Here is a 23,692-nt window from a genome sequence, read left to right on the forward strand (position 1 = left end):
GGTTGTTGTAATGCTGTAGCTATAATGCTGTAGCTGTTATGTTGTTGCTGTAATGTTGTAGATGTTATGCTGTAGATGTTATGTTGTAGCTGTTATGCTGTAGCTGCTATGTTGTAGCTGTTATAATGTAGATGTTATGTTGTAGATGTTATGCTGTAGATGTTATGTTGTAGCTGTTATGCTGTAGCTGTTAAGTTGTAGATGTTATGCTGTAGCTGTTATACTGTACCTGTTATGCTGTAGATGTTATGTTGTAGCTGTTATGTTGTAGCTAATATGCTCTAGGTGTTATGTTGTAGCTGTTATACAGTATATGCTATGTTGTAGCTCTAATGCTGTACATGTTATGCTCTAGATGTTATGTTGTAGATGTTATGCTGTAGCTGTAATGTTGTAGCTGTTATGTTGTAGCTGTTATGTTGTATCTGTATTGCTGTAGCTGTTATGCTGGAGCTGTTATGCTGGAGCTGTTATGTTGTAGTTGTTATGTTGTTGTTGTAATGCTGTAGCTGTTATGTTGTAGCTGTTATGTTGTAGCTGTTATGTTGTTGTTGTAATGCTGTAGCTATAATGCTGTAGCTGCTATGTTGTAGCTGTTATGCTGTAGATGTTATGTTGTAGATGTTATGCTGTAGCTGTTATGGTGTAGCTGTTATGCTGTAGCTGTTATTTTGTAGATGTTATGCTGTAGCTGTTATGCTGTAATGTTATGTTGTTGCTGTAATGTTGTAGCTGTTATGCTGTAGATGGTATGTTGTTGCTGCTATGCTCTAGATGTTATGATGTAGCTGTTATGCTGTTTATGTTATGTTGAAGCTCTAATGCTGTAGCTGTTATGCTGTAGATGCTATGTTGTAGCTCTAATGCTGTGGCTGTATTGCTCTGGATGTTATGCTGTAGCTGTTATGTTGTAGCTGTAATGCTGTATCTGTTATGCTGGAGCTGTTATGCTGGAGCTGTTATGTTGTAGCTGTTATGTTGTTGTTGTAATGCTGTAGCTATAATGCTGTAGCTGCTATGTTGTAGCTGTTATACTGTAGATGTTATGTTGTAGATTTTATGCTGTAGCTGTTATGGTGTAGCTGTTATGCTGTAGCTGTTATTTTGTAAATGTTATGCTGTAGCTGTTATGCTGTAATGTTATGTTGTTGCTGTAATGTTGTAGCTGTTATGCTGTAGATGGGATGTTGTTGCTGCTATGCTCTAGATGTTATGATGTAGCTGTTATGCTGTTTATGTTATGTTGAAGCTCTAATGCGGTAGCTGTTATGCTGTATATTCTATGTTGTAGCTCTAATGCTGTGGCTGTATGTCTCTAGATGTTATGCTGTCGCTGTTATGTTGTAGCTGTAATGCTGTATCTCTTATTCTGTAGCTGGTATTGTAGATGTTATGCTGTAGCGGTTATGTTGTAGCTGTTATGCTGTAGCTGTTAAGCTGCATCTGTTGTGTTGTAGATGTTATGCTGAAGCTGTAATGTTGCAGCTGTTATGCTGTAGCTGCTATGTTGCAGCTGTTATGTTGTAGCTGTTATGCTGAAGCTGTGTTGTAGATGTTATGCTGTAGCTGTTATGTTGTAGCTGGTATGCTGTAGCTGTTATGTTGCTGATGTTATCTTGTAGCTGTTATGCTGTAGCTGTTATGTTGTAGCTGTTATACTGTAGATGTTATGTTGTAGATGTTATTCTGTAGCTGTTATGTTGTAGCTGGTATGCTGTGGCTGTTATGTTGTAGCTGTTATACTGTTGCTGTTCTGTCATATCTGTAATGCTGTAGCTGTTAAGCTGTACCTGTAATGTTGCAGCTGTTACGCTGTAGCTGTTATGGTACAGCTGTTATGCTGTAGCTGTAATGTTTTAGCTGTTATGCTGTAGCTGTTATGTTGTAGCTGTTATGCTGTAGATGTTATGTTGTAGCTGTTATGCTGTAGCTGTAATGTTGCAGCTGTTATTCTGTAGCTGTTACATTACAGCTGTTATGCTGTAGCTCTGATGTTGTAGCTGTTATGTTGTAGCTGTAATGTTGCAGCTGTTATGCTGTAGCTGTTATGTTGTAGCCGTTATGCTGTAGCTGTTATGTTGTAGCTGTTATGCTGTAGCTGTTAAGCTGTAGCTGTTAAACTGTAGATGTTATGCTGTAGCTGTTATGTTACAGCTGTTATGCTGTAGCTGTTATGTTGTAGCTGTTATGCTGTAGCTGTTATGTTGCAGCTGTTATGCTGTAGATGTTATGTTGCAGCTGTTATGCTGTAGATGTTATTCTGTAGCTGTTATGCTGTAGCTGTTATGTTACAGCTGTTACGCTGTAGCTGTTATGTTGTAGCTGTTATGTTGTAGCTGTTATGCTGTAGCTGTTATGTTGCAGCTGTTATGCTGTAGCTGTTATGTTGTAGCTGTTATGTTGTAGCTGTTATGCTGTAGCTGTTATGTTGCAGCTGTTATGCTGTAGATGTTATTTTGCAGCTGTTATTCAGCAGCTGTTATGCTGTTGCTGTTATGTTACAGCTGTTACGCTGTAGCTCTGATGTTGTAGCTGTTATGTTGTAGCTGTTATGTTGTAGCTGTTATGCTGTAGCTGTTATGTTGCAGCTGTTATGCTGTAGATGTTATGTTGCAGCTGTTATGTTGTAGCTGTTATGCTGTAGCTGTTATGTTGTAGCTGTTATGCTGTAGCTGTTATGTTGTAGCTGTAATGCTGTAGCTGTTATGTTGTAGCTGTTATGCTGTAGATGTTATGTTGTAGCTGGTATGCTGTAGCTGTTATGTTGTAGATGTTATGTTGTAGCTGTTATGCTGTAGATGTTATGTTGTAGCTGTAATGCTGTAGCTGTAATGTTGCAGCTTTTATGCTGTAGATGTTATGTTGTAGCTGTTATGCTGTAGCTGTTATGCTGTAGCTGTTAAACTGTAGTTGTTATGTTGTAGCTGTTATGCTGTAGCTGTAATGTTGCAGCTGTTATTCTGTAGCTGTTATGTTACAGCTGTTATGCTGTAGCTCTGATGTTGTAGCTGTTATGTTGTAGCTGTAATGTTGCAGCTGTTATGCTGTAGCTGTTATGTTGTAGCTGTTATGCTGTAGCTGTTATGCTGTAGCTGTTATGTTGTAGCTGTTATGCTGTAGCTGTTAAGCTAGAGCTGTTATGTTTGCTGTTATGTTGTTGTTGTAATGCTGTAGCTATAATGCTGTAGCTGTTATGCTGTAGATGTTATGTTGTAGATGTTATGCTGTAGCTGTTATTTTGTATCTGTATTGCTGTAGCTGTTATGCTGGAGCTGTTATGCTGGAGCTGTTATGTTGTAGTTGTTATGTTGTTGTTGTAATGTTGTAGCTGTTATGTTGTAGCTGTTATGTTGTTGTTGTAATGCTGTAGCTATAATGCTGTAGCTGCTATGTTGTAGCTGTTATGCTGTAGATGTTATGTTGTAGCTGTTATGTTGTAGATGTTATGCTGTAGCTGTTTTTGTAGATGTTATGCTGTAGCTGTTATGCTGTAATGTTATGTTGTTGCTGTAATGTTGTAGCTGTTATGCTGTAGATGGTATGTTGTTGCTGCTATGCTCTAGATGTTATGATGTAGCTGTTATGCTGTTTATGTTATGTTGAAGCTCTAATGCTGTAGCTGTTATGCTGTATATTCTATGTTGTAGCTCTAATGCTGTGGCTGTATGTCTCTAGATGTTATGCTGTAGCGGTTATGTTGTAGCTGGTATGCTGTAGCTGTTATGCTGTAGCTGTTAAGATGTAGCTGTTAAGCTGCATCTGTTGTGTTGTAGATGTTATGCTGAAGCTGTAATGTTGCAGCTGTTATGTTACAGCTGTTATGCTGTCGCTGTTATGTTGTAGCTGTTATGCTGAAGCTGTGTTGTAGATGTTATGCTGTAGCTGTTATGTTGTAGCTGGTATGCTGTAGCTGTTATGTTGCTGATGTTATGTTGTAGCTGTTATGTTGTAGCTGTTATGCTGTAGCTGTTATGTTGTAGCTGTTATACTGTAGATGTTATGTTGTAGATGTTATTCTGTAGCTGGTATGCTGTGGCTGTTATGTTGTAGCTGTTATACTGTTGCTGTTCTGTCATATCTGTAATGCTGTAGCTGTTAAGCTGTACCTGTAATGTTGCAGCTGTTACGCTGTAGCTGTTATGGTACAGCTGTTATGCTGTAGCTGTAATGTTTTAGCTGTTATGCTGTAGCTGTTATGTTGTAGCTGTTATGCTGTAGATGTTATGTTGTAGCTGGTATGCTGTAGCTGTAATGTTGCAGCTGTTATTCTGTAGCTGTTATGTTACAGCTGTTATGCTGTAGCTCTGATGTTGTAGCTGTTATGTTGTAGCTGTAATGTTGCAGCTGTTATGCTGTAGCTGTTATGTTGTAGCTGTTATGTTGTAGCTGTTATGCTGTAGCTGTTATGCTGTAGCTGTTAAACTGTAGCTGTTATGCTGTAGCTGTTATGTTACAGCTGTTACGCTGTAGCTGTTATGTTGTAGCTGTTATGCTGTAGCTGTTATGTTGCAGCTGTTATGCTGTAGCTGTTATGTTGCAGCTGTTATGCTGTAGATGTTATGTTGTAGCTGTTATGCTGTAGCTGTTATGTTGCAGCTGTTATGCTGTAGCTGTTATGTTGTAGCTGTTATGTTGTAGCTGTTATGCTGTAGCTGTTATGTTGCAGCTGTTATGCTGTAGCTGTTATGTTGTAGCTGTTATGTTGTAGCTGTTATGCTGTAGCTGTTATGTTGCAGCTGTTATGCTGTAGATGTTATTTTGCAGCTGTTATGCTGTTGCTGTTATGTTACAGCTGTTACGCTGTAGCTCTGATGTTGTAGCTGTTATGTTGTAGCTGTTAGGCTGTAGCTGTTATGTTGCAGCTGTTATGCTGTAGATGTTATGTTGTAGCTGTTATGCAAACATCATGCTTGGTTTGCACTACATGCAAACCAATAACTCAGACTACTGATTATGTGGCTTTTTTTTTACATCTGTCTGCTTGCTCTGCAATCATTTGTTGCCTTGTCTATTTGTCTATTCAGTAGTGCTGTTACTTGTATTGTAGTCTGCCACTTGTCCCTCATGCTGTTGCCTGTTCCTACAATGTTTTGCACTGTTGCCATTGATCTCCCATCATGTAGTGTTGTGACGGCCCGCTTGTCGTGATTGTGCTTTGTCTCTGCCTATTTTGTTGTACTGTTGTCTGCCCTTAACAATGTGTGCAATGTTGTCTTGTTGCCATAGGTCTCCCGTCATGTACTGTGGTGGTGTCTCTCCTGTCGTGATGTGCTTTGTGTCCACTGTCTGCTGATGTATCTGTGCTGTTGCCAAGTGTCTTCCGTGTGTTGTCTGTCTTGTCATACACTTTTAATCTTCGCCCCCTGCCCCACAGGAGGCCTTTTGCCTCTTGCTGTCATTGTAAATAGTCATGTGTTATTAATTCAAATGAGTGTACACATGAATTATACAGAAAAAGATTGTCATCTGCTTCACTTCCTTCCTTTCTTACATGACTATAAAGTCTTTATGAAGTAGTTACACAGGTTGACTTGGGATTGGGAGCAATTGTTTACAGAAACACATGTTTTATTTAATATCAGCCCCCACCATCCTAATTCAATTGTATCGCCTGTCAATCACAAAGAAAGGAAATCATATAAAATAACGATTAAGTAACATTCATTCCCAAGAGAAAATGTTTCTCATTCCCTACAGTTTGTTACACCTGCAGCATGCTTTATAGAACAATTTACTGTAGTAAAGTCAATGTCCTTTTTCCTAGTTTGTCAGGTTCCATTGTGGTCTATACAGTCCACTTTTGGGCCACAATGTTGTACAGTTTATAAGGTTTTCCAAGTTTCCACATCTGAAATAATTTGAATAAATTCAGCAAAAAAAGAAACGTCCCTTTTTCAGGACGCTGTCTATCAAAGATAATTCGTAAAAATCCAAATAACTTCACAGATCTTCATTGCAAAGGGTTTAAACACTGTTTCCCATGCTTTTTCAACAAACCATAAACAATTCATGAACATACACCTGTGGAATGGTCGTTAAGACACATACAGCTTACAGACGGTAGGCAATTAAGGTCACACTAAAGAGGCCTATCTACTGACTCTGAAAAACACAAAAAAAGAAGATGCCCAGGGTCCCTGCTCATCTGCGTGAACGTGCCTTATGCATGCCTCAAGGAGGCATGAGGACTGCAGATGTGGCCAGCGCAATAAATTGCAATGAGTGTTAGACGCCTAAGACAACGCTACAGGGAGACAGGATGGACAGCTGATCATCCTCGCAGTGGCAGACCACGTGTAACAATACCTGCACAGCATCGGTACATCCGAACATCACACCTGCGGGACAGGTACATGATGGCAACAACAACTGCCCGAGTTACACCAGGAATACACAATCCCTCCATCAGTGCTCAGACTGTCCGCAATAGGCTGAGAGAGGCTGGACTGAGTGAGGGCTTGTAGGCCTGTTGTAAGGCAGGTCCTCACCAGACATCATCGGCAACAACGTCGCCTATGGGCACAAACCCACCATCGCTGGACCAGACAGGACTGCCAAAAGTGCTCTTCACTGACGAGTCGCGGTTTTGTCTCACCAGGGGTGGACACCAGGCAATCGCAATGCTGTGCGTTACAGGGAAGACATCCTCCTCCCTCATGTGGTACCCTTCCTGCAGGCTCATCTTGTCATAACCCTCCAGCATGACAATGCCACCAGCCATACTGCTCGTTGTGTGCATGATTTCCTGCAAGACAGGAATGTCAATGTTCTGCCATGGCCAGCGAAGAGCCCAGATCTCAATCCCATTGAGCACGTCTGGGACCTGTTAGATCAGAGGGTGAGGGCTAGGGCCATTCCCCCCCGAAATGTCCGGGAACTTGCAGATGCCTTGATGGAAGAGTGGGGTAACATCTCACAGCAAGAACTGGCAAATCTGGTGAATGTCCATGAGGAGGAGATGCACTGCAGTACTTAATGCAGCTGGTGGCCACACCAGATACTGACTGTTACTTTTGATTGTGACCCCACCCAAATCCCCACCTCCCTTCATTCAGGGAAACATTATTCCATTTCTGTCACATGTCTGTTCAACTTGTCGGGAGGTTGGGAACTATTTTGCCTCATTATGTTTCCTGGGTAGAGCCTTTTGGTGCATGAAGAAATTACACAATGACATGCAGGGGTTATTTTCCTCTACATTTCTCACTGTGGTCAGGTGTCATCACTTACTCAGTATATTTGCAGTGTTTTCGGTCACAATATCTATCTCAGCTTCAGTGGTGAAGTACTCTGATGCTACACATCTCCCCTTTTCAGGTCCTGAGAGAGAGAGAGTGAGAGTGAGAGCGAGAGAGAGAGAGAGAGAGAGAGAGAGCGAGAGAGAGAGAGAGAGAGGGGGGGAGAGAGAGAGAGTGAGAGAGAGGGAGAGAGAAAAAGAGAGGGGGGAAGAGAGAGAGAGAAAGAGGGAGAGAAAGAGAGAGAGAGAGAGAGAGAGAGAGAGAGAGAGAGAGAGAGAGAAGAGAGAAAGAAGGGGGGAGAGAGAGAGAAAGAGATAGAAAGAGAGAGGGGAAGAGAGAGAGAGAGAGAGAGAGAGAAAGAGAGGGGGAGAGAGAGAATGAAAGAGAGGGGGAGAGAGAGAGAAAGAGAGAGAGGGGGGAGAGAGAGAAAGAGAGAGAGAGAGAAAGAAAGAGAGGGGGAGAGAGAAAGAAAGAGAGGGAGAGAGAGAGAGAGAGAGAGAGAGAGAGAGAGAGAGAGAGAGAGAGAGAGAGAAAATAGGCCCAGAGGGAGAGTGGAAATCAAGGTTTATAGTGGATGAGCAGAAGAGACACAAGGGGTGGAATGGAGAAGAAGTCATTAACCTGGAATTTGGACAGAGAGGGGGACACTTAATCAGAGTGGCACGGAGGTGAACAGTCAGTGAGGAAAGCCACATTCCACACGACAGCAGCATCTTTCACCTTTCACCTTGTGTACCAGGCACCAGCACAAACAATGCCATTCCCCTGGAGGGCCACCAATATAACCCTGGCTAGAGGGGCATGTGTGTGTGTGTGTGTGTGTTTGTGTACATTTTTCCTTAAGCCTTCCCTTCGACCTTAGCAGACTAAAGTCTCTGAGTCATGGGTAACAATCATTGTCTTTACGTCAGATAGCGCGTTGATTCTGCGTGCACTGATCTGTCCAATGTTATACAACGGGTGGGTCTAATCCTGAATGCTGATTGGTTAAAAGCACATTCCAGCCGGTGTCTATTCCACAAGTTACCACCAGTTAAATCTATGATGTTAAAATGCCTATTTACTCTGTTCCATCTGACTGTGCAATCCACTGTCTCATCAGCTCTGGCAGGGAAGTTATAAACTTCATCTCCAATATAAAAAGCATCTATATACATTACCTCACATTTATTTTAGACTAACATTTAGTTTTCAACTGTGGAGATTTGTATAGACCTTGCTGTCTGTCTCTCCAACATTTGCAACATTGTTTCAATATTCAAAATTGAAATCCACCTGTCCCATAGTAATGAATGTGTAGCGGTCGGGAGTCTGGACCAGAGAGAGGCAGGCAGCATTTCTCAGCAGTCAAAATCATGAATCAGCTGGCATTATTTGTATGGATATATACAAAGAAATGTGAATTGAAAAAAGATCAAACGAAACGAAGTGCAGCTAGTTTGCAGTCTTGCCAGCTTCAGTTTGAAGTGATTGTGTTAGCTGTGTTGTTGGCTAGCTCCTCTGAACAACAGTGTCCTAATGAGAGAGAGCACATTTTCTATGCCAGGCGAAATCGTGCTTCATTAGCTCATTATGGATGTGTCCAAATAAATGTCACGAGAAAACAGCTTAAACAAATGCAGCTGCTGTTGTTATTCTGTCTGCACCGTTTGACGTGACTGTAAGTTAGCCATAGTTGGCTAGTTAGCAAGCAAGGGATAAGAATGTTGCCAGGCAGTATAGCAATGGAACATTTAGAACGAACGACTGGGTCGCGTCTGTAGATACAGAACAAAAAGACTGAACGACTGGGTAGCATCTCTGGCAACCAAACCAATAGAACAAACGACAAGCCGGCTTGGGTGACAAGCCTAGATTTGTTTCGAGACTATATATTGTGGAAGGATGAAATAGTATGAATAAATTAATCCAAATAATGTTTTTTTATGAAAATATGACAATTATTATTTGATTATGTTGGTAACCATTGTATAAAGTGATAATTGTATTGTATATTGTATAAGGTGATAATGCCTGAGAAGCCAGTGTTTGGAGAATATATTGGCATGGTTTGCCGACCTTCGACATTGTCTCGGGTCTAACAACACCAGTGCCAATATGTCCTCCAAACACCGGCTTCTCTGGCATTATCACTTAAATATCTATCTGCAGACTGCAGTAACTACACGCCATACCCACTACACGCTGTGTCCACTACACTCCACACCCACTGCCATTGAGGGTACTTGTAACAGTAGGAAGCCCATTAGTATTACATCATTACATGCCACGCCCACTTGCATTACATCACTATAAGCATTATGTCACTACATGAACACTAGCTAGTTAGCTAGGAAGTAGACATATCTGCTGGAGCCAGACCCTGTTGAACCCCACTCTGGAGTGGTACTACTTGGTGGGTGCTGTGTGTAATTCCATCGGTACTACACGCCGCGCCCACCAGTCTGCAGTCCGCAGACAGACCCTACTCGTATTTCGCAAAGGGTAATGGGATAGCTTGAAAGTAATCTGGCTACAATGGGCTGCCATAAATATTACCAGAGATAGAGATATAATGATGAGATGTTTTTGTTTCCGCCCTAACAATGAGATTCATTGATTTAAAAAAAAAAATTCAATGAGGGACAGATTTTGGGAAGAGAAAGGGCTCTTGCTTCGCTTCCCTCTGTCTGATATTACCTAGGTGACATTGCCTAATGAACCCACTTCACCCTCAAATAGTCCGAATTATTATAAACTCTGTGTAAAAATTGATACGTAATTGATTGTGAAGTTTTTTTGATGATGAAGTCTTAGTCGCTCAATTTTACAACTACAAGTTTGGTATTTCTTGATTTGGACAATGTGCCCAACAACTAGTTTAAATATCTCCATGGCATTAGCTCTAAGCCAGTCACTTCGTATGAAATTAATAGGAAGCGAACCTGGTCCACACACTCAATGCTAAACACCAAGTGCTTTCTCCATTAGCTAGCTACTTTAGCAACATTATTTTATCACAACGAATACGTTTGGAGAAGCAACTAGGGCCTGATCTGCCGCCAGCCCAGCTGCTGCTCTCTGACCCGAGTAACGATTGCGGAGAAACATGCGGATCTACGGACTGATTTCTGATAACAGTTCCTATTAATTTGGGGGCAGCATGTCTACAATTTCAGGGCAAGCTACCGTAAACCAGCGGTTTATTTGAAAGTAAAGATAGAGAGAGCTAGCTAGCTAACCCTTATCTTAGTAAGCTAGCTGCAATTGCAACAAGTTGGCTAAGCAGCTGATCAAGTCATGGTGACCGACATGGTTGCACGTAATTTTAGCAAGACTTTGTTTTGATTTTCTCGCAAAGGTATTAAATCCCTGTCACGGCCCAGTGATATAATTTAGCCAACTATTCTACCTATTTCATAGAGTCATACGAGAGCACAATGATGTAAAAAAATAAATACGAACTATGTTTTCATTTTTGAATGGCGGATGCTTGGGAATCCAACATTTTTGGGCTGAGTTCCTTGTCTACAAGACAGATCGGTTGAGAGTTCTTCACTAGTTACTCAGTTTATTTCTACAATTTATCTTCTTATAGTCCAGGTAGCCCTATCAGATATTTTTGTAGTTAATGCTGCATGTTAACTAATATACATGAGTTCTAACTTTTTTTTAAATGTCTTAGTTTAGAATCGTAACATTTATGATTCCCGCATATAAATACCACGAACACTGCTGAAAAGCTCAGAACGCAAAAAACTCAGAACATATTGCCTGTTGGTGGTAATCTGGTGCACACCAAGTGGCACTTACATTTGTAGTATGGAAAACGACTGTGGGGATTTTTCTACAATATTCACAACATATTGAAACAATTACACTCTTTATATAATACAAATCTAATTTCATCAATTAAATGTGGAAAAATGTATCCGAGTTAGCTTTATCAAACCAGCAGCAGATGAAACAGAAAGTGAACTCTCCTCTCCCTCTACCCGGTTTTAACTTCCGGCTATCTGTTTAGCTAGCTGGGTTTAGGATATTCACTAGCCCATACCAGTAACAAACTTAGCTAAGTTATTGACATGGCAGCACACACCAAAAAATCTAGCTCACTTATTTTGCCAGCTAGAAAGAAATAACAAAAAAATAATTCAGAAACGTAGGAAGAAAATAGTGAACGGTGATAACAATGATCCTAGAAGAAAAAAAAAATCCTATTGAGCAAAATCAACAATGCAACCATCCGAAGAAAGTCTGGCTCCAGTGCTTCTCAGAAATGCCACCAGATCCGTTGTCGGATCCTTGGCCGAAGTGTTGCATTTCAGTTTAGCCCCCACTAGGCAGGCCATGTATAAAACTCCCCCAGAGTCACAAAGTTACTGCAACGTGCAGACCCCACATATTCCATATTCCGTTCCTAAAATCTGCCATCAGTCCAGTGTATGGAATATCTTCGAGGTGCCCTCTCTCAGCGGTCAACCAACCTTTTCTGAGCCGAGATTACTTTCGGAATCAAAATGTAGGCAGAGATCTACTGCTCTGATTTTTCTTTAAACATGCCTTAAAAAATGTAAGCCTATTCAACATTAACCTATTAAAAACTGTTCTGTAGCAATGAGGTTTGTGCCAAAGGCTACAGGCTCAATAAATTATCACTGTATATTTGGCTATTCTTGAATTGCCCTGCCAATTATCATCACACTGGTAATAGATCATTTGTGTATTACTTGTGAGGCATGAATGAAAAAAACATTTTTTTTTACTGGACTGATGGTGCTTCTGATGGTCAGTCTCAGTGGAGAGCGAGAGAGAGAGAAGCGGAGAGGCTGCCTCTCACCTTCCCTCAGCTCTCCCTCCGCTGAGTGCTGACTGACCAAAAAGGGGACACCTTCTTCGAGCTGATTGCCAAACTCGATTCACACATTATTTCTGACTCATGCATCAATTCATTTTGTAACTCATCTGACCAGAGAAAGTTAAATATTCCTCGATATGAAAAAGACACAAGAGCGAGTGGATAGGGAGAGGATGTTCTATGGCTCATTAAAAGTGTTGAAAAAAGTGTTGACAGTGATTAATAAAATATTAAACATTCATAAAAACAGTGGTTCTTTCTCGCTAGTCTTGGTTTTTAAAGATTTAAAACTTCACACTAGAGTCGACTATCAACTGCGCCGTGGGCTTGTGGAAGCTTCAGACCAATGACATAATACGACAGATACGGTGATCTGAGCTATCTGATTGGCCAGTGGTGAGCCTATAGGTGCACTTGCTCAGGTCTCCAGGCCACCGGGGAGGCAGAGTTTACCTTCAGACACATCAAATGGTTAAAAATGGGAACACTTCGACTACATGGTGCGCAGGACTGCTCCACATTGCCTCTGCCTAAGAACAGCCCTTTGCCATAGTATATTGGCCATATGCACCACACCCCCAGGTGCTTTATAGCTTAATTATATACTGAGTGTACAAAACATTCGGAATACCTTTATAATATTGTGTTGCACCCCCTTTTGCCCTCAGAACAGCCTGAATTATTCGAGGTCGAAATCGTTCCACAGGGATGCTGGCCCATGTTGACTCCAATGCTTCCCACAGTTGTGTCAAGTTGGCTGGATGTATTTTGGGTGGTGGACCATTCTTGATACACACGGGAAACTGTTGAGCGTGAAAAACACAGCAACGCTGCAGTTCTTGACACACTCAAACCAGTGTACCTCAAAGGTACTTACATCTTTTGTCTTCCCCATTCACCCTCTGAATGGCACACACACAATCCATGTCTTAATTGTCGCAAGGTTCAAATATCCTTCTTTACCCAGTCTTCTCCCCTTCATCTACACTGATTTAAGGGGATTTAACGGGTGACATCAATATGGGATCATAGATTTCACCTGGTCAGTTTGTGTAATGGAAAGTTTTGTGTCAGGATTTGGCCAGGGTTGTTCCAGGTTTTGGTCAGTAGATGCCCCATTGTGCTTTTTGTCCTTATGTTTTTCCCTTGATCCCCATTAATTATTTGCACCTGTGCCTCGTTTCCTCTAATTGTATTTAAACCCTTAGTTTCCCTCAGTTCTGTGCTCTGTGTTTGTATGTTAGCACCCTGCCCTAGTGTTCTGTGTACTCTTGTCGATTCCGGGTGACGCTCTTGTGGTATTCTGTTTTTTGTTTTTGTTTATTTTTTGTGAGTTTCTTTTGAGGCCTTTTTGTGCTTTTCCTACCACCTTTTGGATTTGCCATTTTTTGTATTTAAGGATTTTTCTTTATTAAATACACCGTCTTAAGTACTGCTGTGTCTGCCTCATCTTCTGGGTTCTGCTGACTATTCGTGGCTCAGTTGGTTAAGTGACTGTTTCTCACTCTGGAGACCCAGGTTCGAAACCGGGTCCTGACAGTTTTGTACACTCAGTTTATGCGTTTCTGGCTTTGAGAAATAGGTGCTACACTCCTTAACCACACAGCTAAAATTATGCCTAACCCTAAACTTAAATTAAGAGCAAAAAGCTCATTTATATTTTTCATACATTTTTACGATATAGCCAATTTTGACTTTATGGCTGTGGTAACTAGTGACAACCGTTGAGGGATGGGCATCGCATATGAGTGACGCAATCTGACATAAGACAATGGGGTAACAATAATATGTGTGTGTGTGTTAAGGAATGAAATCTGAAATATAGACTATGTTTATTCCAGTACCTGCCACAAAGCATTACAATCATGTATGTGTAGATGTGCTTCTGTACATATGAACTACTGATTATCCGTATTGCTTTCCTCACACAAAACCTGCCACAAAGCATTATGTGTATATATGTATACTATATGTTTCTGCATGACTCTGTACATATAAACTAAATGTGTATTTTTCGGCATACCTGCCACGAAGCAGACCCTCCACATGCCGGAGTGCAGGGCCATCCTGACCTCCATGCTCTGGTTCTGCTGCAGAATGACACCTTCCTCCATCAGCAGCCAGTAGTCTGTGGACACAGCCACGCCTACCAGGAGCAGGCCGCACGCCCCAAACACCGAGGACAGGAGCGTGAGTGCCCGCGTGCTAAACATCCTCGTCTGAGGAGAGAGGATAAAAAAGAGGCGAGAGGAGGTGAGAGGACAGGTGAGGTTGAGAGTTGAGTCTATTTCAGTTCAGCTAATTCAGTATATGAATGGAAACCCTGGTTGAAATGGCGTTGACCTCTCCCCTGGTGGGTTTTCTCATCAGGATAGCTCAACAGAGACAAACTTACAGTGGAGGAACCACTCTAGCGTTGAGAAAAATGAAGAGAAAACTTCTCCAAGTGGCTGAAAGATCCCTTCTATCACAATGCTTCACATTTAATTGAAGATAATTAACCAGCATCACCTCGTTGTTCTGTCTTCAACTCATCTTAAAATAGCAAAGACTGAGGGAAGTGGAGGCTTATCCACCAGTGTGGCTACATACGGTAACTACTGGTACATATCCGGTAAATAAAACATACATACCAAACATACCCTTGTAAAACTGACCATCCTACCAATCCTCGACTTCGGCGATGTCATTTACAAAATAGCCTCCAATACCCTACTCAACAAATTGGATGCAATCTATCACAGTGCAATCCGTTTTGTCACCAAAGTCACCATATACTAACCACCATTGTGACCTGTACCCTCTCGTTGGCTGGCCCTCTCTTCATACTCGTCGCCAAACCCACTGGCTCCATGTCATCTACAAGACCCTGCTAGGTAAAGTCCCCCCTTATCTCAGCTCGCTGGTCACCATAGCATCACCCACCTGTAGCACAAGCTCCAGCAGGTATATCTCTCTGGTCACCCCCAAAACCAATTCTTTCTTTGGCCGCTTCTCCTTCCAGTTCTCTGCTGCCAATGACTGGAACGAACTACAAAAATCTCTGAAACTGGAAACACTTATCTCCCTCACTAGCTTTTAGCACCAACTGTCAGAGCAGCTCACAGATTACTGCACCTGTACATAGCCCACCTATAATTTTGCCCAAACAACTACCTCTTTCCCTACTGTACTTATTTTATTTATTTATTTATTTTGCTCCTTTGCACCCCATTATTTTTATTTCTACTTTGCACATTCTTCCACTGCAAATCTACCACTCCAGTGTTTTACTTGCTATATTGTATTTACTTTGCCACCATGGCCTTTTTGCCTTTACCTCCCTTATCTCACCTCATTTGCTCACATCGTATAGAGACTTGTCTATACTGTATTATTGACTGTTTGTTTTACTCCATGTGTAACTCTGTGTCATTGTATGTGTCGAACTGCTTTGCTTTATCTTGGCCAGGTCGCAATTGTAAATGAGAACTTGTTCTCAACTTGCCTAGCTGGTTAAATAAAGGTGAAATAAAAAATAAATAAAACAAATAAAAAAATACTAGCTTGGTTAAACCAGGGTGAATGCTGCACTCAGTGGTGATTCAGTCTGGTTTAACTAGGCTATAGGTTTAGTGAATACATAACCAGCGATAAAATCAACACAGGGACCACATGACTGCCCAGCCCGCTGTGACAGTGAGTGGAAATGACCTCACCATCACAGAGCAGCGTGCAGCAAATTAGAGGTGAGGCTCCTCCACTGATAACTGTGTGGCTTTTTCTCACTCAAATGCTTCACTGGTGAGAAGAAAGAAAAAAAGAAAAACCTGCACGGGGAGGAGGAGAGCTACCGTGGTGCCGAACGAATGACCTCATCACTGCTTTGAGATGCAGCAGTGCACATTCAGCAATGTCACAATGGATTTGTCTCACTCATGATGACTCACCAGTTACAAATATTTGATATGGTAAAAAGCATCCCCGGACTGCCTACCTCGCGTGAACCCAGTCAACCCAGACCTTCAGAAAGTCGTTGAATAAACATTGTCACCTCAAGGAGAGAGTGACCGAGGGTAACGGGGGGACTGTGTACGTGTCAAGATTCCCTCAAGGCAACCACCGACGATAGGATAGAGGAGGAGGTGGATAGGAGGTGCAACTCTTAGCATCCGTGGTGCTCAGTATTTGTGTATGACACATACTTGTGTCTGCAAGGTCAAACAGAATGTGAAGATGAATTTGAATGGGAACTGAGAAGAGGCTTCTTCTGTATAAACAAAGTTGACTGTGCGTGTTAGACATGGCAGCCAGAGAGAGTGAAGACCGCGGTCTCAAACAGATACTTTGATATTTTGTAGTAAAACGTCCAATTCCCTTTAGACTTAGGGGCTTTTCACACTACTGAGCAACCGAGCCAAGCCAAAACAACAATAGTTGTTGGAAACGTTCTGAAAAGCACAATATGAAAAGACAATATCCAAGCCAGCACAGTTTGTTCGGGACGGCACAATGTGTGGATAGGGTAATAGATACCACCTGGCCTTATGGATGGAACACAATAAGTACAGAGTACATTGAGTAAGAGGCATGGAACATTGCCAGGGTCAATCCCTCATGGGTCATTCATTGTGTGTGCTAACATTTTGAAGATATGAAAAAAGAACAATTCCCTTGATTCATCATTGGTTTCAGTAACATGAAGAGACCTACAGTGCCTTCCAAAAGTATTCACCTTTCTTGGCATCCTATTTTGTTGCATTACAACCTGTAATTTAAATGGATTTTTGTATTCACCCCCTTTGATATAAAGCCCCTATATAAGATCTGGTGAAACCAATTACCTTCAGAAGTCACGTAATTTGTTAAATAAAGTTCACCTGGGTACAATCTAAGTGTCACATGATCTGTCACATGATCTCAGTATATATATACTCCTGTTCTGAAAGACACCAGAGTCTGCAACAGCACTAAGCAAGGAGCACCACTTAGCAAGCAGCACCATGAAGACCAAGGAGCTCACCAAACAGGTCAGGGCCAAAGTTGTGGAGAAGTACAGATCAGGTTTGGGTTATAAAATAAGATCCAAAACTTTGAACATCCCACAGAGCACCATTAAATCCTTTATTAAAAATTGAAAGAATATGGCACCACAACAAACCTGCCAAGAGAGGGCCGCCTACCAAAACTCACAGACGAGGCAAGGAGGGTATTAATCAGAGAGGCAACAAAGAGACCAAAGATAACCCTGAAGGAGCTGCAAAGCTCCACAGCGGAGATTGGCAGTATCTGTCCATAGGACCACTTTAAGCTGTACACTCCACAGAGCTGGGCTCTACGGAAGAGTGGCCAGAAAAAAGCCATTGCTTAAAGAAAAAAATAAGCAAACACGTTTGGTGTTTGCCAAAGGGCATGTGGGAGACTCCCCAAACATATGGAAGATGGTACTCTGGTTAGATGAGACTAAAATTGAGCTTTTTGGACATCAAGGAAAATGCTTTGTCTGGCGCAAACCCAACACCTCTCATCACCCCGAGAACATCATCCCCACAGTGAAGCATGGTGGTGGCAGCATCATGCTGTGGGTATGTTTTTCATCGGCAGGGACTGGGAAACTGGTCAGAATTGAAAGAATGATGGATGGCACTAAATACAGGGAAATTCTTGAGGGAAACCTGTTTCAGTCTTCAAGAGATTTGAGACTGGGATGGAGGTTCACCTTCCAGCAGGACAATGACCTTAAGCATACTGCTAAAGCAACACTCAAGTGATTTAAGGGGAAACATTTAAATGTCTTGGAATGGCCTAGTCAAAGCCCAGACCTCAACCCAATTGAGAATCTGTGGTATCACTTAAAGATTGTTGTACACCAGCAGAACCCATCCAACTTGAAGGAGATGGAGCAGTTTTGCCTTGAAGAATGGGCAAAAATCCCAGTGGCTAGATGTGCCAAGCTTATAAAGACATACCCCAAGAGATTTGCAGCTGTAATTGCTGCAAAAGGTGGCTCTAAAAAGTATTGACTTTGGAGGAGTTGAATAGTTATGCACGCTCAAGTTTTCTGTTTTTTTGTATTATTTCTTGTTTGTTTCACCCCCAAAATATTTTGCATCTTCAAAGTGGTAGACATGTTGTGTAAATCAAATGATACAAACCCCCCCCCCCAAAAAATGTATTTTAATTCCAGGTTGTAAGGCAACAAAATAGGAAAAATGCCAAAGGGTGTGAATATTTTTGCAAGCCACTGTATGTTTCTCTAAGATGGGGCATTGGATGAGATTCCTTTGATTGTTAAAACCAACAGAATAAACCACAATTCCCATGCTGCAGCCTCAGTTAGGTTCCACTAGAGCTGGGCGATATGGACAAAAATTCATATTGCGATAAATTGCCTGAATTGATGTGATGACAATAAATAGAATGATAAGTTTGCATAGTGAATGGTGCTTTATGTTATAGCATGAAGGAGGAAGGGAATCAATGGAGGAAAGGACAAATAAAAGAAGGGATCAGTAGAGGAAAGTTTGGAGAGAGAGAGAAGCTTCAAGGGAATAATGTTTGAGGTCAGTGAGAGTGTGTATCTGTCCACTAGTATGGTGCAGAAATAACAGAAAAATAGATAGCATAAAACTAAGAGTTTGGAGAGAGGGGGGGGGCGGGGATAGAGAGAGTGTGGCTGAGGGGGAATATGTTTGAGGTCATGGTTAGAGTGTGGAGCTGTCCACTAGTGAGGTGCTGAAATACCAGAAAACTAGATAGTGTAAAAACCAAGGACACTACTTGCCTATAGTCTCATGTATGGGTCCAAGCACACTACTGTACTAGGTCAGCTCCTTTTTGTTGCTTAATTAACACATTTCAGACTTAATGAATTAGCTAGACTTATTAATTAAGGAAGTAATTTGGTGTCATTAATATACAGGTGTTAATAAGTGTGTAATAATCAGTGGTGTAAAGTACTTAAGTAAAAATACTTTAAATACTACTTAAGTAGCTTTTTTCAGTATTTGTACTTTACTATTTATATTTTTGACAACTTTTACTTTTACTTCACAACATTCCTAAAGAAAATAATGTACCCAAAAGTACTCATTACATTTTGAATGCTTAGCAGGACAGGAAAATGGCCCAATTCATACACTTATCAAGAGAACATCCCTGGTCATCCCTACTGTCTCTGATCTGACGGACTCACTGAACACAAATGCTTAGTTTGTAAATTATATCTGAGTGTTGGAGTGTGCCCCTGGCTGTCTGTAACTAAATAAAAGACAATAAAATTGTGCTGTCTGGTTTGCTTAATATAAGTCATTTGCAATGATTTATACTTTTACTTTTGATACTTAAGTATATTTAAAACCAAATACTTTTAGACTTTTACTCAAGTAGCATTTTACTGGGTGACTCACTTTTACTTGAGTCATTTTCTATTAAACTTTTACTCAAGTTTAAGAATTTAGTACTTTTTCCACCACCGGTAATAATATTAATAAGTTTGATCAATGAAGACCTTCCACCAGTGAATAAATCAGGGACTAGGCACTTTACTTGAGGTATTGTGCCCTGTAGCACACAGCATTATAGGGTTGTGATAAGAATCACATTATCCATTATCTTAACATGTCATGATAGGTCATTAGTAGTGAATCCAATGTCAGCATGCATAAGAAAAATTGGTGTTGAAAATGTTCCACGTGTCATGACAGTGGTATAACTTGACATGAACCGCCATGACGTGTTGTGACAGGTCTCATGTAATTCTAATGAATGTGTTATGACCATGTCATAGAGGTGTTATGATATACATATTAGGTATAGTCAAATGGGACTAGGGTATCTCTCAATGACATTTAGCAGATCCAGCCACTTTCAAAGGCACACAGCTACATGTTTTAACGTGTGCTTCAGGCTTCTGCAGTTTACAGAATCAAATTGGGAGAAATACTTGGTATACTATGCAGAGGCACAGCGCTTCATTGTGCATTGTCTCTCTAGAACAGTATTGCATTAAACATCGTAGCACAGCATGATGGAAAGAGGAAGGGAAAGAAGGGATGGATGAGGCAATTTGGAGCGATCATGGGTCCAGTGGACCAAGACAACTGCTGAGTGGTACAGAAACTACAACTCCCAAGGCAGCGGGACCAGCCCCACAGATGGTATTCCCAGCTAAACGGCCAGGGAAGGCTCAGGATGGGGTGTCATTTTCTGTTGAGGCGGCAATATGTTCCCCTGTCAACAGGCTCGGCCAACTGGCATGAAGAATGCAGTATTTAAAGCAGGGATGGAAAAGTAGGTGGTCTGACATCAGCCTCTTGAATGATAAGAACCACTTACAGGAGAACAGCACAGTCATGTATTGAGTGCAGTACATTGTATGCATGTACAGAGTGCAGTACATTGTATACATGTACTGAGTGCAGTACATTGTATGCATGTACAGAATGCAGTGCATTAAAATGCATGAATGACAGAGATAATTAACATCAAATGTGCTCAATGAGGGAAGATAAACTGTAGGGGGAGAGATATGGAGAGATAAAAAGTGGGAAATAGAGAGAGAGAGATTGGGAGAGAGGGGGGGAGACATGTCTGGGGAAAGACCTTGGCGCAAATAATGTTAGGAGAATCCAAGCGCTCTGACTCAGCCTACACACACACACACAGGAGTGCCACATGCCTGTACATGGCCAACTATACCTACAGTTACAGGCACCAACCACCATTCCTATACCTACAGTTACAGACACCAACCACCATTCCTATACCTACAGTTACAGGCACCAACCACCATTCCTATACCTACAGTTACAGACACCAACCACCATTCCTATACCTACAGTTACAGGCACCAACCACCATTCCTATACCTACAGTTACAGGCACCAACCACCATTCCTATACCTACAGTTACAGACACCAACCACCATTCCTATACCTACAGTTACAGGCACCAACCACCATTCCTATACCTACAGTTACAGGCACCAACCACCATTCCTATACCTACAGTTACAGGCACCAACCACCATTCCTATACCTACAGTTACAGGCACCAACCACCATTCACAAATACATGGAAAGCCATGTCTGTTATCTTTAGCATTATATGCTGAGGCATTGAAGGCTATTAAGACTGCCTGAAAGAGACAGGAATAACCCCGGGCGGCAGGTAGCCTTGTGGTTATAGTGTTGGGCGGCAGGTAGCCCAATGGTTAGAGTGTTGGGCGGCAGGTAGCCTTGTGGTTAGAGCGTTGGGCGGCAGGTAGCCTTGTGGTTAGAGCGTTGGGCGGCAGGTAGCCTTGTGGTTAGAGCGTTGGGCGGCAGGTAGCCTTGTGGTTAGAGCGTTGGGCGGCAGGTAGCCTTGTTGTTAGAGCGTTGGGCGGCAGGTAGCCTTGTGGTTAGAGCGTTGGGCGGCAGGTAGCCTTGTGGTTAGAGTGTTAGGCGGCAGGTAGCCTTGTGGTTAGAGCGTTGGGCGGCAGGTAGCCTTGTGGTTAGAGTGTTGGGCGGCAGGTAGCCTTGTGGTTAGAGCGTTGGGCGGCAGGTAGCCTTGTAGTTAAAGCGTTGGGCGGCAGGTAGCCTTGTGGTTAGAGCGTTGGGCGGCAGGTAGCCTTGTGGTTAGAGTGTTAGGCGGCAGGTAGCCTTGTGGTTAGAGCGTTGGGCGGCAGGTAGCCTTGTGGTTAGAGCGTTGGGCCGGTAACTTAAAGGTTGCTGGATCAAATCCCCAAAATCAAATCAAATGTATTTATATAGCCCTTCTTACATCCTCTGATAACTCAAAGTGCTGTATAGAAACCCAGCCTAAAATCCCAAACAGCAAGCAATGCAGGTGTAGAAGCACGGTGGCTAGGAAAAACTCATTAGGAAGGCCAAAACCTATGAAGAAACCTAGAGAGGAACCAGGCTATGAGGGGTGGCCAGTCCTCTTCTGGCTGTGCTGGGTGGAGATTATAACAGAACATGGCCAAGATGTTCAAATGTTCATAAATGACCAGCAGGGTAAAATAATAATAATCACAGTAGTTATCCAGGGTGCAACAGGTCAGCACCTCAGGAGTAAATGTCAGTTGGCTTTTCAAAGCCGATCATAGCCCCAAGCTGACATTCTTCCCTTGAACAAGGCAGTTAACCCACTGTTCCCGGTAGGCAAATCATTGTAAATAAAAATGTGTTCTTAACTGACTTGCCTAGTTAAATAAAGGCGAACAAACCCACCCAAACATTTAAATTGGACACCCAGAGCCACACTTTTCCCCCCACTCCTTCGCTCTCTATCTCTCCTCCTCCCCTTCTCTTTCCTCCTGTCACACTCCCGTCAAAAACTCGACACACACACACAATTTTAAACATGCACATGGACCCAGATACACAACAACTAGGCTAGTGCAGCACACATCATATACCACCATCTTCCCCTCAGTTTCCCCAAGTAACAGGCATTACTTCGTTTGTCTCCCATACCAAGTACATATCAAAATGTATTCCCGCTCTCTTCACACATACACATAGAGCTTTACCACTCACTCCAGTGCGCCTATAGCACTGCATTGAACAACGCTCGCCAGTGGCAAATGCGACACGCAAATGATTCTAATCACCAAGACATGTCATGCGAGGGAATATTCATAAAGATAACATTCTCAGAGCCTACCACACGCACATCTTGCGGGAAGAGAGAGAGAGAGAGAGAGAGAGAGAGACCCGAGGCAGTATATTATACAACGACAGACAGTGCTTTTTCAGAATTTCAAACCCAAATGTCAGTTGAATGCATTGCCTGTGTGTATTCAGCCAGACTAAATAGACGCAGCAAATGTTACAGGCAGACTGACTGTAGCCAACAACACTCTGACAGACCGACATAACCACGAAACGTGTGAACTGCTATAACCCAAAATGGAAACTATGATGAGACATTTTTTAAGCCGGTTTATTAAATTAATGGTGATTTGTATAGCGCAATGATGACACATACTCACTAGGAACTACTCACCCGTTCCGACAGTCCAAATGAATGGTGCAGCCGTCGAAAGATCCGCGCGCCAGGGAGCCTTTTCAGATTGTGCAGTTTTCCTTTTGCGCGCCCCTCTCCCTCGCTCTGTCGCTCCCTCGCTCTCTCTCTCTCTCTCTCTCTCTCTCTCTCTCTCTGTGTGCGACTCTCTCTCGTGTGTTTCCCCGTATCGCCCCTCGCTTCTCTCTCTGTCTCTCTGTCTCTCTCCCCCTCTCTCTCTCTCTCTCTCTCTCTCTCTCTCTCTCTCTCTCTCTCTCTCTCTCTCTCTCTCTCTCTCTCTCTCTCTCTCTCTCTCTCTCGTGTGTTTCCCCGTATCGCCCCTCGCTTCTCTCTCTGTCTCTCTCTCTTTTGCCCCCCCCCCTCCTTTCAATCACTCTCTATTTCAGCACTGCGGAGAATCGGTTGAATGGGCTATACTGAGGACGGCGCGTGAGATGCGTGAGACGGGGGGAAGCGGGTGGAAGCGCCACACAGAGCGAGGGAGAGACAGCATGACCGTGGAGAGTTGCGAGTGAAGACGTTCTACTGTTGCAAGGAGACACACGACACAGAAGCAAGCGGGGACACCCAGTTGGGTTGGCGATTACACTCACGCAAGTGCGCGCCCGCACGCAACAAGCAACACAC

General features: G+C 42.5%; 1 protein-coding gene across 2 annotated transcripts in view; it reads right to left on the reverse strand.

Moving 5' to 3' along the window:
- Positions 1-23,388, reverse strand: part of LOC135550013 (voltage-dependent calcium channel gamma-7 subunit-like) — a 40,598-nt gene extending 17,210 nt beyond the window's left edge. The window contains exons 1-3 of one of the 2 annotated variants that reach the window (XM_064980439.1): positions 23,048-23,388; positions 14,099-14,294; positions 7,231-7,320 (exon numbers count right to left, since the gene is read on the reverse strand). In XM_064980439.1, coding sequence (XP_064836511.1) covers positions 7,231-7,320; positions 14,099-14,288 — 280 coding nt within the window. In that variant the 5' untranslated portion in view covers positions 14,289-14,294; positions 23,048-23,388. Of the gene's footprint in view, positions 1-7,230; positions 7,321-14,098; positions 14,295-23,033 lie in introns of both variants that reach the window. The other variant, XM_064980438.1, reaches the window with a different exon arrangement.
- Positions 23,389-23,692: the final 304 nt, after the last annotated feature.

This window comes from Oncorhynchus masou, chromosome 12 (genome assembly GCF_036934945.1).
Source record: "Oncorhynchus masou masou isolate Uvic2021 chromosome 12, UVic_Omas_1.1, whole genome shotgun sequence".
Lineage (NCBI taxonomy): Eukaryota > Metazoa > Chordata > Actinopteri > Salmoniformes > Salmonidae > Oncorhynchus > Oncorhynchus masou.